Raw genomic sequence first — 17,706 nt, forward strand, 5'->3', positions numbered from 1 at the left:
CCTTACTTCTGTAAAGAAACCCTCTTGTAATGAAGGCAAACATACCATTTGCCCTTTGTTTGAAAGAACTACCCAATCAGTCCCACTCCTCAGCTCCCCTGACTCTGTCCTACACAGCTGTAGAATTGCTTTTTCCTGTCAACTATTTCTCCAATTCCCTTTAAAACTTATTATTGAATCTGTTTCCACCCCTTTTCCAGGCAGTACATTCAAGATCATAACCATTCTCTGAACAAAATAACAAAAGTCATCTTCTACAGGTGGCAGTGGGGAAAAAATAGAGTAATTTGATTTTAAAATGGAAAAGTTAAATGGTGACTTATTGCATCCAAATTTAATTAAACATTGCCAATTTGAGTGATAAAATTATTCACAATGGAACAGACATCCGGTTTGGGTGAAATAATTACAGGAGAGTGACCAACTCTCTAAGTGATATGTGACATACTTACAATCTCGGCCCATATGAATCCCCAGAATGGATCGATTGTTTTCACAAAATGAAGTTTCATATTTATTGTTGCAATCAGTGAGCATGTTTTTGTATTACTAGAATTAAATCGGAGAATGCATTCTGATCACCTTGTTGTCAGATCACTGAAACTGTAGCATAAACACTTGCTTTCATCAGAACAGAGTTGTTAACATTGACTTAAATATGTCATGGGTAAGAGTTTGATTGCAGGACAGTGAAATGACTGACATTCTCTGTTTTGGCATGGTTAATTAATCAGGTGTTACTGTGAAACTCTTGTCATAATTTCCTGGGAAATTTGCTCACACTACCAACGTGCATGCCATTGTGTTATTGTGGCAATGCAAGGTCAACTAGTTTGCAACTTCTGTAAATTCATTGGTTTACTCAATTCAAAATGAAGGAGCTGATGTGGAAAAATAAGCATTTGCTAAATCTCGTTTAAATCATAATATTATATTTGGGCTTGGCACTGGAGTGTGAGCTGGACTCTAGACACAGTTCCAAAGGACTGCTTCACTCTCGGTGTAGCCCTTTGGATTAGACATCAAGTTTATTCATTTCAGGGTGTGGCCATCACTGGCATGGCCAATGTTTAATGCCCATGCCTGTTGTCCTTGAAAGCCTATGTGGCTGTTATCAAGTTTTAGGTGAATATTAATGATTACATGTTGCCATTTGAAAGATGTATGACTGATCACCAATATTTCTTCTTCCCCCAACCCCTTCCCTGCCCACCCTCCAGTCAAATTCTGGCAAATAAACAGATGTTGCAGCTGTGTTGTCTCTTAATTAGAAAATGTTTATAAAATGCTGTTTAAGATAAACTGCTGTTAAAATTATTTACTTGGTTTACTTGCATGACTGCCTACTTTAAACAGATAGTTTAATTGTCTTTACTTTTCTCACTGATGGTGATTTGTTATGCAGTTTGCGAGGGGATATGGATTATGACCGTGAGAGAGAACAAGCTACTAAACACTGGCTGAGAGATTCTGGCTATGAAAGCTTCATATGCAACCTAAGCATTTTTGATCGTCTTCTGCATACCTATCCAGTCTGGCTACAACTCAGCTTGAGCGATGAGGATGCCCTACGCATTCTGCAGCCCGAGGATGCTGGGGTAGGTTACATTCTTCTGAAAGGATGTATGACATACTTGCACTTATGAGAGATGCATCGGATTTCTCTTTCAAAGAATACACTTGAGGAAAGTTGTTCCAGCTCAGTTAGAAACAGAAATGCTGAAAGAACTCGGCAGTCAAGCAGCATCTGTGGAAGGAGAAACCAATTAATGTTTTGGGTCAGGAATCTTCCTCAGAATTTGGGAAATAGTGGAGGCATTTACAGTTTTCAAAGCAGAGCTGGGGGCAGAAGTGAGGTGTAAGACAAAAGACTGTACAGATTGGTTAAGTCAGATCAGGTCAGTACTTGTGCTCCTTATCCCCTGATCTGCCTTAACATATCTTTACATAGTCTTTTGTCTTGTCCCTCCCTCATCTCCTATCGAATGCCATCTCTCGCAAGTCATTAAGTCCAACCGAGCAGATTGTATGTGTTATTTGATCAACCCTTGTGATGAATTGTGAGACAGCCAACCTTCATAGGCCTTTCTTGGCAGTACTTGGGTCTTTTGCTTCCATGATGACATGGCTTCCATGTTTCCGGTGTTTTATTATAGCAATTATATAAAGTAAGGTTATTGTCAATACCAAAGAGAAATGTAACAAGCACAGTGGCGCTGATAGGACTGTCCAATTTCCAGTGGACAGGGGTTAATCCCACCAGCCTAGACACCTTCATTATAGCTTGCTCTTCCAAATATACCTGCTCACAGAAAATCTGGCACACTTATTAGGACTACTGTGTTTTAAGAAGAAGTTTTTGTTATTTTTCAATTTCTAAAAAAAACTTCAAAGTTTCTTTCACCATCAAAAGCAAATGTAAAATGCTGACCCAAAAATTAGCCAAAAGGAGTTCTTCCAGTTCCTGAATGAATAGCTGTAGTGTGTGGTTGGAAGCAAAAAACACATTGCTGTCTAAAGCAAGCAAATTCTTGACAAATATTTCAACATAAATCTCCCTGCCGCCTACCCCTTCCTTCTCCATTCCAGATATATATCAAGTAAATTTTCAGAATGTCTATATAAACTTGCATGCTACATCAGGGAAGTGAAGATCAAACAACTTGTTTAATAACAAAAAAAGCCAGAAGACTATAAATCATTATCATAAATTAAGATAACTGGAATGTAAACTATCTAAATTAAGATTGGTATTTTTATTAATATTAAAGGTCATTGCTGTGAGCAGCAGTTCCAAAAAAAAGTCCTGCTAATCTTTTTCTGGATGAACATATCCAGATGTAGGAGGGTTAATGACATGACTAAATTTTCCCCCAAATCACTGTGCTTTATGCCACAGGACAACTAATATTTGGAGCCTTTAATGCTCTGAAGTGCTTCACAGAAGCATAATTGGATGTAGTAGAAGCCAAGGCAAAGAAGGAAGAATGAGGAGAGATAACCAAGCCTGGACACACAGGCAGTTTTTAAGGCGAGCCTTTGGGGAGGAAATTCTAGAGTTCAAGGTCAAGATGGCTGAAGGACTAACTACCATAAATCTGAACAAGGGAAAGGGAGATACAAAAGAGTAGAGTTAAAGGCATGGAGAGTTAGGGAGGGGGTTGAGAGAGCTTACAGTGATAGGCAGAGGCAAGAACATGAAAGTATATAAACATGCGGATGAGCATGTTAAATTGGCAGCTAGGGGCCAGGATGGTTTGTCAAAGATAGGAATGATGAGTGATCAAGAACAATTGAGGTTGTATTTTCTGATTTTTTTAAAATCAGAAAATACAACCTCAATTGTTCTTGGTTTTGTCCCTTCTGATGCTTTATCACACAGTTGCAGACAGGTAAGTTGAAACTATTTGTAATGTTGGGCTTTATATCCACTAAATGTGTCAGCTGTCCCCTGTCCCAAGTTCTAGCTAGATAGTCAGCACTTAATTCCTTATGTCTGCTTCTCCATGTTAGTGGGCAGAAATCACAAACAATACACAATGACTTAAGTGATGGTATAACTTGTCCTGTGCAATTATCTGGGTTGGTCAGTGGGATCATAGAATTTTAAATATGTGGAGCCCATTCAATACGTAAGGTTTATATCGATTCTCTGTGAGAGTTATCCATTTATGAATATTTCCCTGCCCTCGTCACATGCTATTCTTTATTCTTGCATTTTAAAAGTGATTGCCGCTTTTGGTAGGATGCCGCATATTCCTATGACCCCTGTGTAAAAGTACTACTTGTATCCTCTATCACTTTGTTCATCTGGTATTGCTTTAAGATTCTGCTGCCTTATTCCTCAACCAAAATACTAATAGTGGCAGTGGTTTTACACTGTTTATCTCAAAAATAGCCACTCATGATTTTCGAATGCATGAAACAAACTGCCCTTTATGTTCTCTGTTATAATGGGAGAAACAAGTCCTTTTTTTCCTTAGCCAGAAGCTAAATACCAATTCCAGCTTCTTTATCCACTATCTTTCCACATATAGATTGACTCTGAATCCATGAGCCTACTGGAGCTTCTGGCTGTTTTGCTACTTGTTGTATGTTTCATTTCAATACTCACATTGCATTTGCATGCATTAAATTTCACCAGTATCTGTTAATTTCTTTCCCCTCTACATTCACCTGAAGCACTTATTTCCCCCTTCACAGTTCATCACGCTCCTTTTCTACACATTGTGATCACGTATCCTTTAAACTGAGTGCAGGTTATTTTTATGTCCATATTGAAAATAGAAACCCCAACAATAATCCTTATGGCTATCTTCATTTATATATTTGTAAACATCCATTCCCTGATGCTCTTTGTTCTGTCCTTGCTTTCACAGTGCTTTCAACACCATACACTTTAATTTTATCAATGGACCCTCCTGTGCTTCAATCTATCAGATTCTCTTTGAAATCCATGTAAACAGCCTCTGCATTCTTTCATGAAGCCACTTTGTTCTTTCCTCAAACAATCCTTAAATATGTTAGGTCCCTTTGAGGAGAGGCCCTCAATTTGATTTGCCTTTTACAAATCTGATGTTTGTCCTTATGCCATGTCCATCAAAATGCTAAGGCTTGTGAAAGCTCAGCTGCTCCCATTGTTTAGATGAAAATTTTTTAAAACTGCAGATGCTGGAAATCTGAAACAAAACTAGAAAATGCGAGAGATGCTCAGCATGTCAGGCTTTATCTGTGGGAGTAAACATTTCAGTCAAAGACCCTTCATGAGAACCACGAAGGAGACAAAAGAAGCTTGTTGAGTTGTAGGGAGGTTAGGGAGGAGGGATGTCTCTGATGGGGTAAAACCAGGGTGACCATGGGGCTAAGCTGTAAACAAAGTTATCTGGTTAATAAGTGAATGGGAGCAGTTAGAGGAGATAATGTGGAAATTATGAAATGCAGAGCAGGAAGACATGCCCAGCCACCTGATTAATGCAGACAGAAATCAAGTCACCTGAAGTTGTAGAATTCAATATTAAGTCAAGTATGTTGCAACATGTCCGGACAGAAGATGAGTTGCTGTTCTTCAAGCTTGTGTTGCGCCTCACTGGAACAGTTACTTGTTAACTCAGTCATTGTTAAGACGGCTTGTCTGAAGTGAGCTGGCTTCTCGTTAGTTCTGTATGAAATTACCAAGCACTTCTGACACCATGTCTGTTTATTGTAACAGATCTTTCTAGTTCGAAAATCATGCAGGACACAGAAGAAAATCATATCCATACGATTACCTGAGTCAGGACCTCGCTTTATTCAAGACTTTCCAATAAAAGAAAGCCAATATAGTAAGTACTATAATATAGTAATAAACCAGTATAGTAACATTTAATTCTGTGTTCATCAAAGGAATGGAGTTAATAATGTAAAATAAGGCACATTATACACCATACATCACTGTTTTGTAGAAAAAAATAATATGTTGCAGTCAAGAAATTCTTACTTTCAAAGTAGAAAATGGCAAATGAATAGATTTGTGTTTTTCTTCCTAACATAAAAGAATGTTATTTCAGTCTAATCTCCTCCTCATTTGTATTTCACATTGAACTTTCATGCTGTGCTGGAACGCCACCAGATGCTTTTGGAGCACTGCTGGGAAAAACACATCTGCTGGTGCTGGAATGTAGTGGCTGCCTTTCCAATTTTCTGCGTGTAGACAAGGTGCCTTGGGATCTTTTGTGGTCAGGTTGAACATCCACCAGCCCAGGAGATCCAGGGCAGGCTAGCAAATTGGATTCAAAGTTGGCTTGATAATAGGAGGCAGAGGGGTGGTGGTAAAGGGTTGCTTTTCTGATTAGAAACCTGTGAACAGTGGTGTACCACAAAGATTGGTGCTGGGACCTTTGTTAGTGATGTAAATGAATGACTTAGAGTCATACAACATGGAAACAGGCCTTTCAGCGCAACAGGTCCTTGCTGACCAAGATGCCCCATCCAAGCTAGTCCCATTTTTCTACCGTTTGGCCCAGAACCTTCTAAACCTTTCCAATCCATGTACCTGTCGAACTGTCTTTTGAAATTTGTTATTGTACCTGCCTGAACCACTTCCTCTGGCAGCTCATTCCACATAGATACCACCCTTTGTGTAAAAACAAAAGTTGCCCCTCAAGTTTATCTTAAATCTTTCCTCTCTCACCTTAAAACTATGCCCGTTAGTTCTTGACCCCATATCTGGGAAAAATACTGAGAGCATTCACCCTATCTATACCCCTCATGATTTTATACACCTCAATATAATATCATCTCTCAGTGTCCTACTAAGGAATAAAGTCGTAGCCTGTCCAACCTCTCCCTACAACTCAGTCCCTCAATTCCTGGCAGCATCCTTGTAAATCTTTTCTGCACTCTTTCCAGTTTAATAACATCTTTCCTATAGCAAGGTGACCAAAACTGAACACAATACTCCAAGTGCAGCCTCACCAGCATCCTGTACAACTGCACCATGACCTCGCAACTTTTATACTCAAGGCCCTGACTTACGAAGGCCAGCATGCCAAAAGCCGCCTTCACCACCCTGGATTTGACTTTCCAAAATGCAACACGTCTCATTTAACTGAATTAAACTCCATTTGCTATTCCTCAGCCCACTTACTCAGCTGATCAAGATCCCCCTGTAATTTTTGATAAGCTTTTTCACTGTCTACCATACCACCTATTTTGGTGTCATCGACAAACTTACTAACCATGCCTCGTACATTTTTATCCAACTCGTTGATATAGGTGACAAACAACAATGGGCCCAGCCCCGACCCAAGGCACACCACTAGTCACAGGCCTCCAGTCCAAGAAACAACCTTCCACCATCAGCCTCTGCTTTCTACCATCAAGGCAATTGTGTATCCAATTAGCCAGCTCTCCCCAGATTCCATGCAATCTAACATTCCAGAGCAGCCCACCAAGTGGAACCTTATCGAAGGTCTTACTGAAGTCCATACAAACCACATCTACCGCTCTGCCCTCATCAACTTTCTTGGTCACTTCATCAAAAAAACCTCAAGTTCGTAAGACATGACCTCCCATGCACAAAGCTATGCTGACTACCCCGAATCAACTCCTGTCTTTCCAGATGTATGTATATCTTATCCCTCAGAATCCTCTCCAGTAACTTGCCTACCACAGATGTTAGACTTATTGGCCTATAGTTCCCAGGTTTTTCTTTGCTGCCCTTCTTAAATAATGGCACAACATTCACTATCCAGTCTACCGGCACCTCATCCACGACTAACGATCTGAGCCAGGGCTCCCGCAATTTCTTCTCTTCCTCCCACGGTGTTCTTGGATAAACCTGGTCAGGCCCTGGAGATTTGTCTATCTTCATACCTTTTAAGACATCCAGCACCTCCTCTACTGTAATGCCGACTATCCCCAAGACCTCCCCATTTACTTTCCTAGTTCTAAAATCTTCATGTCTTTTTCCATGGTAAAAACAGAGGAGAAATATTAATTAAGGACTTTGCCCACCTCCTGCAGCTCCACACAAAGGTGTCCCCTTTGGTCTTTGAGGGGTCCTATTCTCTCTCTAACTACTCTTTTTCCCTTAATATACATAAAATCTCTTTGCCAGAGATGATTAAGGAAAATCCAACGTCATCTCATGACCCCTTTTTTGCCCTCCTGATTTCCTTCTTGAGTACACTTCTGTATCCCTTATACTCCAGGGATTCACATGATCCCAGCTGCCTGTGTCTGACCCATACCTTCTTTTCCTGGCCAGAGCCTCAATATCCCTCATCGTCCAGGGTTCCCTACTCCCACCAGCCTCGCCCTTCACTCTGACAGGAATCTGCAGACCCTGAGCTCTCGCTATCTCGCCTTTAAAAGCCTCCCACTTGGGTGTGGTTCCTTTGCCCACAAACAACTTACTCCAATCAACCTTTGAAAGCTCCTGTCTCATAATGTCAAAATTCGCCTTGTCCCAATTTAGAACTTGAACCTATGGACCGGTTCTGTCCCTTTCCATAACTATTTTAAAACTAACAGAACTACGGTCACTGGTCCCAAAGTGCTCCCCTACTGTCACCTCAGTCATTTGCCCCATCCTATTACCCAAGGGTAGCTCGAGCTTTGCCCTCTCCCTAGTAAGGTCCTCTATATATTGCCCAAGGAAAGTTTCCTGAACGCACTTCCTGCCCCATCTAAGCCCTTAACAGTATGGCAGTCCCAATCTATGTTAGGAAAGTTAAAATCCCCTACTATGACAACCCTATTATTCTTACAACTCTGCTCAGTCACCTTGCATATTTGTTCTTCTAACTCCCATTGACTATTTGGGGGCCTATAGTACAATCCCAACAATGTGATCATCTCCTTATTTCTTAGCTCCACCCATAAAGCCTCACTGGATGACCCTCCAGTAATTTCATCTCCGACTGCTGCTGTGACATTCCCCTTAATCAAACACGCAACTACCCATCTTCTCTTTCCTCCACCTCTATCCTGCCTAAAGCACCTGTGCCCTGGAACATTAAGCTGCCGGTCCTGTCCCTCCCTTAGCCATGTTTCCATAATGGCTATACTGTCCCAGTCCCCCGTAGCGATCCAAGCCCTCAATTCATCTGCCTTACCTGTCAGACCTCTTGTAGTGAAATAAATGCAATTTAATCCAATAGGCTTTCCTTGCTCCTGGCCATTCTCCTGCCAGTCATGCCTCTTCACTAACTTCTGCATCACTTCCCAGCCTCCCTGATGCTTGGGATCCCACCTCCCTGCCAATCAAGTTTAAACCCACCCTAGCATCACTAGCAAATCTGCCTGTCAGGATATTGGTCCCCCTCCAGTTCAGGTGTAACCCATCCCTCTTGCACAGATCACCTCTTCCCAAAAATCCAAAAATCTGAATCCCTGCCCCCTTCACCAATTTTTTATCTGCGCATTCATTTGCCATATCTTCTTATTCTTACCCTCACTAGCATGTGGCACTGGAAGTAATCCAGAGATTACTACTCTTGAGGTTCTGCTTTTTAACTTCTTCCCTAGCTCCCTATATTCACTCCACAGGACCTCATCCCTTTCTCCACCCATGTCATTTGTGCCAATGTGCACAATGACTTCTGGCTGTTCACCCTTGAGAATGTTCTATAGCTGCTCTGTGACATCCTGGACCCTGGCACCAGGGAGGCAACACACCATTCTGGAGTCCCTTTTGCAGCCACAGAATCTCCTGTCCACCCCTCTATCAAGTCCCCTACTACTTTTGCCCTGTCTGCCTTCACCCTTCCCCACTGAGCCTCAGAGCCAGTCCTGCTGCTGCAGACCTGGCTACTGCTGACTTCTCCTGAATGGTCATTTCACCCCTGCCCCCCCCCCCCCCCCCCCCCCCCAAACAGTATCCAAAATGTTATACTTGTTTTCGAGGGGAATGGCCACAGAGAAATTTTGCACGATCTGCCTACTCCCTTTTCCTTTCCTGATGGTCTCCCAACTACTTTCTGCCTGTACCTTGGGTGTGACCACTTTGCTAAAACTCATATCTGTGAAACTCTCAGCACCTCGGATGATCCTGAGTGCATCCATCTCCAACCCCAGCTCCTTCACGTGGTTAATCAGGAGCTGTAGCTGGACACACTTCCCACAGGTGAAGTGCTCAGGGACACTGGAAGTCTCCCTGATCTCCCATATCCTGCAGGAGGAGCATGCCACTGCCCTAACTGCCATCTAATTGCTCTAAGACTGAAAAGGAAATTCAAGGAACCTTACCTGTGCCTCTGTTGCCGAAGCCTTGGGAGCCGAAGCCTCTTAACTTACCACTCAAACACACTGGCCCACTCTCACAATGGCCGCTCCACAATATCTCCACATAGGAGATATGTTAATTAAGTTTGCAGATGATCGGAAAATTGGTGGTGTCGTAGAAAGTGAGGAAGGTTGTCTAAAGCTGCAACATGCCATGGCTAAACTGGAAAGCTGGGCAGACTAATGGTAAATGGAATTTAATCCTGACAAGTGCGAGTTAATGCAATTTGGGAAGGCAAACGAGAATAGGACATACACTGTAAATGTAGGTCCTCAGGGAGTGTTGATGAACAGAGGGATCATTAATGGCATTGAAAGCTGATTGGCATCCCAGTGTACCAATAGGAGGAAGCTGTGGAAATGATGGCTGCACTTACAGAATAGGTACTGCAGTTTGGAGGGTGGAAAATGTCACCTCATATTTAAAAAGGGAGAGAAAACTGGAAACTACAGACATGATAGCCCAGCATCAGTAGTGGGGAAAATGTTAGAGGTTCTCATGGAAGATGAGATAACTGGACATCCGATATTGCACAAAATCAACAAAGATTTCTGAAAGGGAAACTGTGTTTGATCAACCCGCTGGTGTTTTCTCAGGATACAACTGGTAGTGTGGATAAAAAAAAAACTAGTGCATGTGATGTTCATGGATTTTCACAAAGCCTTTGATAAAGTCCCACAATATTGTGCAAAATTAAAGTGTATGGTATAGGGGTAATGTATTGGCATGGATTGAAACCTGGTTAACAGACAGGAAACAGAGTAGGAATAAATAGGTCCTTTTCAGAGAGTAAGGCAATAACTATTGGGGTACCACAGGATGCCAATCAATGCTTGAGCCCCAGCTATTTATATCGACAACTTGGATGATGGAATAATGTGATATTTCAAAGCTTGCCAACGAGATTGCACCAGGTGAGATTGTGAAGAGTGTACAAAGAGGCTTCAAAATGACTTGGATATTGAGTAAGTGGGCAAAAATGTGACAAATGAAGTATAATGTACGTAAATGTGAGATTCTCCATGTTGGTAGGACAAACAGTATGGCACGATGTTTAAATGGTGTTAGATAGTGAGGGGTTAACGTATAAGCGACTTGGGTGACCTTGTGCACCAGTCACTGATGGCAAATGTGCAGGTTCAGCAAGCAGTTAAGAAGACAAATGGTATGTTGCCCTTCATAGCAGGAGTATTTGATTAGAGGATAGGTGTCTTGCTATCATGGTGAAATCCCACTGGAATATCGTGAGCAGTTTTGGTCCCCTTACCTCAGAAAGGATATCCTTGCCATAGAGGGACTGCAACAAAAAAATCACCAGACTGATTCCTTGAATGACAGAACTGCCATATGAGGAGAGATTAATCCAACGAGGTTTGCTTTCACTAGAGTTTTGAAGAATGAGAGGGGATATAATAAAAACTAACAAAATTCTGACTGGGCTGGAAAGACTTGACAGGGCTGAGGATATTTCCCCTGGCTGGAGTGTCCAGAGCCAGGGGTCACAGACTCAGCTTACAAAGCAATTGATTTAGGACTGAGATAAAAAGAGACTTGGTATTGGTTTATTATTGTCACTTGTACGAAGGTACAGTGGAAAAACTTGTCGTGCATACCGATCATACAGGTCAATACACTACACAATGCAGTTACATTGGGTTAGTACAGATTGCATTGATGTATTACAGGTAAAAACAATAACAGTACAGAGTAAAGTGTCACAGCTACAGAGAAAGTGCAGTGCAATAAGGTGCCAGGTCACAAGGTAGAGCGTGAGGTCATAGTCCATCTCGTCGTATAAGGGAACCGTTCAATAGTCTTATCACAGTGGGGTAGAAGCTGTCCTTAAATCTGGTGGTACGTGCCCTCAGGCTCCTGTATCTTCTACCTGATGGAAGAAGAGAGAAGAGAGAATGACCCAGGTGGGTGGGGTCTTTGATTATGCTGGCTGCTTCACCAAGACAGTGAAAGGTAAGGACAGAGTCCAAGGAGGGGAGACTGGTGTCCGTGATGCGCTGGGCTGTGTCCACAACTCTCTGCAGTTTCTTGCGGTCCTGGGCAGAGCAGTTGCCTAACCAAGCCCTGATGCATCCAGATAGGATATTTTCTATGATGCATCAATAAAACTTGGTGAGTGTCAAAGGGGACAAACTGAATTTCTTTAGCCTCCTGAGGAAGTAGAGGCGCTGGTGAGCTTTCTTGGCCGTGGCATCTACGTGATTTGACAAGGACAGGCTGTTGGTGATGTTCACTCCCAGGAACTTGAGGCTCTCAACCCTCTCGACCTCAGCACCATTGACGTAGACAGGTGCATGTACACCGCCCCCTTTCCTGAAGTCAATGACCAGCTCTTTCGTTTTGTTGACATTGAGGGAAAGGTTGTTGTCATGACACCATGCCACTAAGCTCTCTATCTCCTTCCTGTACTCCGACTCATCGCTGTTTGAGATATGGCCTACAACGGTGGTATCATCCGCAAACTTGTAGATGGAGTTAGAGCAGAATCTGGCCACACAGTCATGAGTGTATAGGGAGTAGAGTAGAGGGCTGAGGATGCAGCCTTGTGGGGCACCAGTGTTGAGAATAATCACTCAGAGGTGGTGAACCCATGGAATTCAGAGGACTGTAGAGACCAAGTCACTGAATATACTTAAGAAATGGATAGTTACATTTCTAAACAAAAAAGGCATCAAGGGGTATAGGAAGAGAGCAGGAATATGCTACTGAGATAGAGGAGTAGCCATGATTGTATTGAACGGCCGAATTTGCCCACTGCAGCTTTTTGTGTTCCGATGTTTCTATGTTGGGAACTGCATCATTTGTTATGGTGCTGCTGCTAGCGTCTTCATGGTGACCAATGGCTGCTGTACAATTTGAATCCAGCATTCCCTTTATCATTGTATGTGGAACAGGGGTAAGGTATCCCAACTTGTTCTGGTGCACTCTGTTTCCTCTGTCCCTTGCTGAGTGCAGAAAAACTGGGGGTGGAACAGGCAGTTGTCATGGTAGACTTTGCATGGAGCACACGCAGGAGATGGCAGTGGTCCGTCTTTTGGGCTCTCGTTCAGTCTAAAATTATAACTGGTACAAATGTTAAGATTTGGGTGTGTGTGGTTGTCGCATTACTGGGAATTTGATCAGGTGACATTTACCCATTGTTTGCAAGTGTTATTGTGAGGCACCTTGGCAGGCCATCTGTTTCAATACTGCCAAGCCCAAAACGCAAATTTGACTGCATTTCCTTCAAGTGAATAACACAATTTTATAAATGAAGGAAATAACACAATACTGTAGAAAGGATTAAGAATGCATAATGATTAAGTTGAAGACTGCAGCTGTGATTTTCTACAGCATCAATTACAATGCAACACTCACTGTAAATTCTTTCAATCCAATAAAAACTTCATTGTTATGAGTAACTTCTAAAGTTTTTGAAGACTTTTAACATCGCACAGCAAGTAATTAAAAATAACAAGTAAAACCAAACCCAAAGCTCATTCAGTACAGTGACTCCCACACCCCACTGCTAACTTTAGGGAGGTGTGGCTTAGTCCTTGCAGAGAAACAGCAAAGCTGCCTGACTCCTGGAACAAAACTCAAGCAACAGTCCAGGCACAGGCTGCCATAAGCTCTCTCTCTCTTTCTCTCTCCATCCCCCAACCCCCACCCCTCCCCCCCCACCAACCAGTTTTTCTTTTCTCCCCTGTTTGGTTTGCACTCCCTCCCCCAAATGATTCATCAGTGTTCACGGAACATCCACAGGATTTTTGTTACTTCCCTCCCTGCACCACCCCGCCCCCCCCCCCCCCCCCCCCCCCCCCCCACTCCCAGCTAACTTGCCAAGGTCAAGAAAGAATGAATTAGAGTTCTTCAAATTGCAGGCAACTGGGATGCTTGTAACAACCAGGCTAACTCGCATTCAGTTTCTCCCAAGGCACAGCTCCTGGGAGACCTGTCGCCCATTCCATTGGCTTTTGCCCAAAGTAGGATTGTTGGAAACCATGCTTCCACCGCACTCGTGGCATTTTTTTGCTGAGGTTAGCAATATGCTTATATGTAACTAAACAAAAAGCCTCTCCAGCCAATAAGGTAATATAAGCAGCAATTTTACAATACATTAACCAGCTGTTTGCAAATGACCTTGTGTTTACAAAGTGGATGGCTCCACTGTTGATACACTGGAAATGATGAAGCTGCAGGAAATTGCGCTGGATTTTCAACCCTGCTGCTCAATTAAGTTCAAGGACTTTAATGAAAATAACAGTCTCTATATTCTACCTGGGTGTAATCTAAATATCCTTTGGTTCTGTCCAGGAAGAAAGATATTTCAATAAGCCCTTGAGGATGTTACCACAAGTATGGAACAAGTAAATTTTGGCATGTGAATGGGCCTGGTACAGCTGTTTCAGCTTAAGACAAAACAGTCATGTCTGCTCTCTGCGTCTCAAAGCAGACATCTTGCATTTTTTGTTAGTCGTGAAATTTGTCATGATACTTGGTTAGTTTCCTGTACAGCTTAAAAAGAATACCCAATGCTGTCTGATAGCTTTCTCGTATGCATATGCTGTCTAAGTGGTCTGGTTATAATCTTTTGCTCTTTCTTGTTACACAGCGTTCTCACTTGAAGGTTCCTGCCTGAGCTTCGCAGATTTGTTTAGGCTCATTGCTTTCTACTGTATTAGCAGGTAAGAGGAGCCACAGTCCAGCAAAAAAGCTATTAAAGTTCAGACATTGTATATGTATGTATGTTCCATTGTATTCACCCACACTCCTGTACTTCCCTGGTATCCAGGATCAAGTTACAGAAGTCACAGCTTCCTGTTGGTTCAGGTCAGGATATCCTTAGATAGATAATTGGGTGATGAAGTACAACTTGTAGGGAAAGAATCTTTCCAAGTTTCCTTGAACTAAAGCAAGTTCAAGACAAGCCAAAGAATGGAGAGGATCAAATTTGTGCTGAGTGGTAGTCACAGAAGTGAATAAGTAAACTCTGTGCTTAACTCGGTGTGAGAGTCAACAGGTTGGTCCTGATGCAGGGTTTCGACCCAAAACGTCAACAGTTCCTTGTTCCCCTCTCCCCCCACAACCCACACACAGATTCTGCTCGACCCACTGAGATCCCCCAGCAGATTGTTTGTTGCTCGAGGTCGAGTTGTAAAATGGGCTGAGAATTCGCAATTGAGATGGGTGAGTGCGGAGGATGGACAGAGACAGGGAGGAAGTAAATTGTGTTGCTACCAAAGCCCTCTGTTTCGATGAGAAATTGACTGCCCTGTGCAATATCAGTGTGGAACATCCTATTTTCCTATAAAATTTTACCAACATGGGTGAAGACTTTCAAAAATAGAACAGTGTGAATGCTAAGCCAAATACCTCTGGGACACTTAGAAAGTCACCTGACAGACAAACTGGCTAGCATTCTGTGGTCAGCAGTGAGTGTTGTTGGGCTCAAACTTGCCCCAGAGCCCCCTTCCTCAGGATCTTGGTAACCACTGGAATCCTTTCCAGCAAAGGCAAAACAAGCTGCACCCATGGTCCACCCTCTGCTTTTGAAATAGTTCAATGACGTGACTACCATTCAAGACGAATTTTGTGCCCCATCTTTGTGTAAAAGGAATGAAGGTTGGTAATTGCGAAAGTGTTTTTATTTCCACTGTGCACCTGGTGTGTAATTGGGTCCTGTAGCAATGGTAATGCTGGTCCTGACCCAGTCAAAATATCCTCCCTCATCACTTCACAAAGACTCCTTGTGTCAAGGACAAGGCCGCTGTTAGTCCAGATTATGTAAAAAAAAAGCCTCTTGATAAATACACAGTGGCTCTGTTACCTTTGAAACATTAGATCAACAATTCAGGTGGCGATCCTTCAGCAGATGTTGGAGATTTTAATGCTGTAAAGTCTGCTTTGCTTCAGTAAAAAAGTTTTAATGTAATTACAGGGGGCTATTGCTCAAAGAAGACCAGAAAAGCATATATATAATATTAATGCTCCATGAAGGGGTTTGGGGGGAGAAAGAAGTACGTGGGGGTCTTTGAGCAAAGATTATAAGGAAAGTTGGCAGATGAGGATCCTTGGGAACAGTGCCTGACATTCGAGAGGGTGGGGAAGTATCAGTACACAGAGGAGGTGGGGGAGGAGTCTGCTTACAATTATGGAATGGAGGGGTATCACTGTTTCGTTGGGGGAGGTGGGGGGGGGATGGGGGCTACCAGGGTGGGGGATGGGGAGGACCAGGGTGCAATGTTGATCACTGTACAAATGGGCAAGGTAAGGCCATGATCAACAGAGGTTAGAGCTCCAGCTTCCTTGACAGGCCACTGATAGTGCTATGAATCCCTTAGCAGTTGAGGTGTGTTACTAAGGAGTTGTAGGAGCTGCCTGCTCTACCTCACATTCTTTGGGGGAAATGTGCAGCTGTAGAAAAAAAAGGAATTTGAATTTGGCTCCCAATTCCACTCTGGGAGACCGATTTATATCTGATGAAGTGTACGCCTCTCCATGAAAAGACAACGGGCAGCCAAAAAATTCAGCTGTACAAACAGCAACGGGTATGCGTGCAGCAGTTTGAGGATGAGCTCGCCATTTTTGGTTTTAACCCTTCCCCTACCCATTTAATATACTAAAATGACATTGAAGCTTCGGGAAAAGAAGGCATTTGAACCATTCACTTAATGCATAGACTGCTGCCCAGCCAACTGTGGGACTGCTGGTGATCCGTCACCTTGCCTAAATGAATAAACCTCAATCTTTCCTAACAGGCATTCACCTCTGGTTACCTCTAACTGAGAGATCAAATAGAGAACCTATGCATAGCTGTGGTTCTTAATGAATATCGATTCTCACAAAGAGAGGGAGACTAGATCACAAGATCACAAGATAAGGGAGCAGAAGCAGGCCATTCGGCCCATCGAGTCTGCTCCAAGGAAAAGGGAAAAAGAAATGGGGTGGGAAAAAAAGAGAGAAAAGAAAAAAAACTATTCTAATCCCATTTGCCAGCCTTATCCCCATATCCCTTGATACCCTGACTATTTAGATATCTGTCTATCTCCTCCTTGAATACCCCCACTGATCTGGCCTCCACTGCTGTGCGTGGCAAGGAGTTCCACAATTTCACCACCCTCTGGGTAAAGAAACTTCTCCTCATCTCTGTCTTGAAACTGTACCCTCTAATTCTAAGATTGTGCCCTCTGGTCCTGGACACGCCCACCAAGGGAAACAGCCTAGCCACATCTACTCTATCCTTACCTGTCAACATTTTAAATGTCGCTACGAGGTCCCCTCTCATCCTTCTGTACTCCAGCGAGTACAGTCCAAGAGCCGACAAACGCTCATCATACTTAAGCCCTTTCATTCCTGGAATCATTCTCGTAAATCTCCTCTGAACCCTCTCCAACGTCAGCACATCCTTCCTAAGATGCGGGGCCCAAAACTGCGCACAGTATTCCAAATGAGGCCTCACTAGCGCCCCGTAGAGCCTCATCAACACTTCCTTACTTTTATACACTATACCTCTCGAGATGAATGCCAACATAGCATTCGCTTTCTTAACCACCGATCCAACCTGGTGGTTAACTTTTAAGGTATCTTGTATGAGTACCCCCAAGTCCCTTTGTATTACCGCACTATCAATCTTCTCTCCTTCTAGATAATAATCTACCCGCTTATTTCTACTTCCAAAGTGTACAACTGCACATTTCTCAACATTGAATCTCATCTGCCATTTCCTTGCCCATTCTCCTAAACTGTCTAGGTCCCTCTGCATTCTTTCTATTTCCTCTATGCTCCCTACTCCTCCACTTATCTTGGTGTCATCCGCAAACTTAGCCACACAACCATTTATTCCATCATCCAAATCATTGATGTACAAGGTTTCCCTTTCTTTTATTCCATCATCCAAATCATTGATGTACAAGGTTTCCCTTTCTTTGCAATCCCTCTTTCTT

The 17,706-nt window shown here is 42.9% G+C and overlaps 1 protein-coding gene across 10 annotated transcripts in view; it reads left to right on the plus strand.

The window, feature by feature from the left end:
* The window catches only part of LOC127568295 (ras and Rab interactor 2-like), a 123,738-nt gene that overhangs the window by 83,901 nt on the left and 22,131 nt on the right, over positions 1–17,706 (plus strand). For 9 of the 10 annotated variants that reach the window (XM_052011871.1, XM_052011879.1, XM_052011872.1 and 6 more), the window contains 3 exons: positions 1,406–1,598; positions 5,210–5,321; positions 14,376–14,448. In XM_052011871.1, coding sequence (XP_051867831.1) covers positions 1,406–1,598; positions 5,210–5,321; positions 14,376–14,448 — 378 coding nt within the window. Of the gene's footprint in view, positions 1–1,405; positions 1,599–5,209; positions 5,322–14,375; positions 14,449–17,706 lie in introns of those variants that run through there. The other variant, XM_052011881.1, reaches the window with a different exon arrangement.

This window comes from Pristis pectinata, chromosome 3, assembly GCF_009764475.1.
Source record: "Pristis pectinata isolate sPriPec2 chromosome 3, sPriPec2.1.pri, whole genome shotgun sequence".
NCBI classification, from domain to species: domain Eukaryota; kingdom Metazoa; phylum Chordata; class Chondrichthyes; order Rhinopristiformes; family Pristidae; genus Pristis; species Pristis pectinata.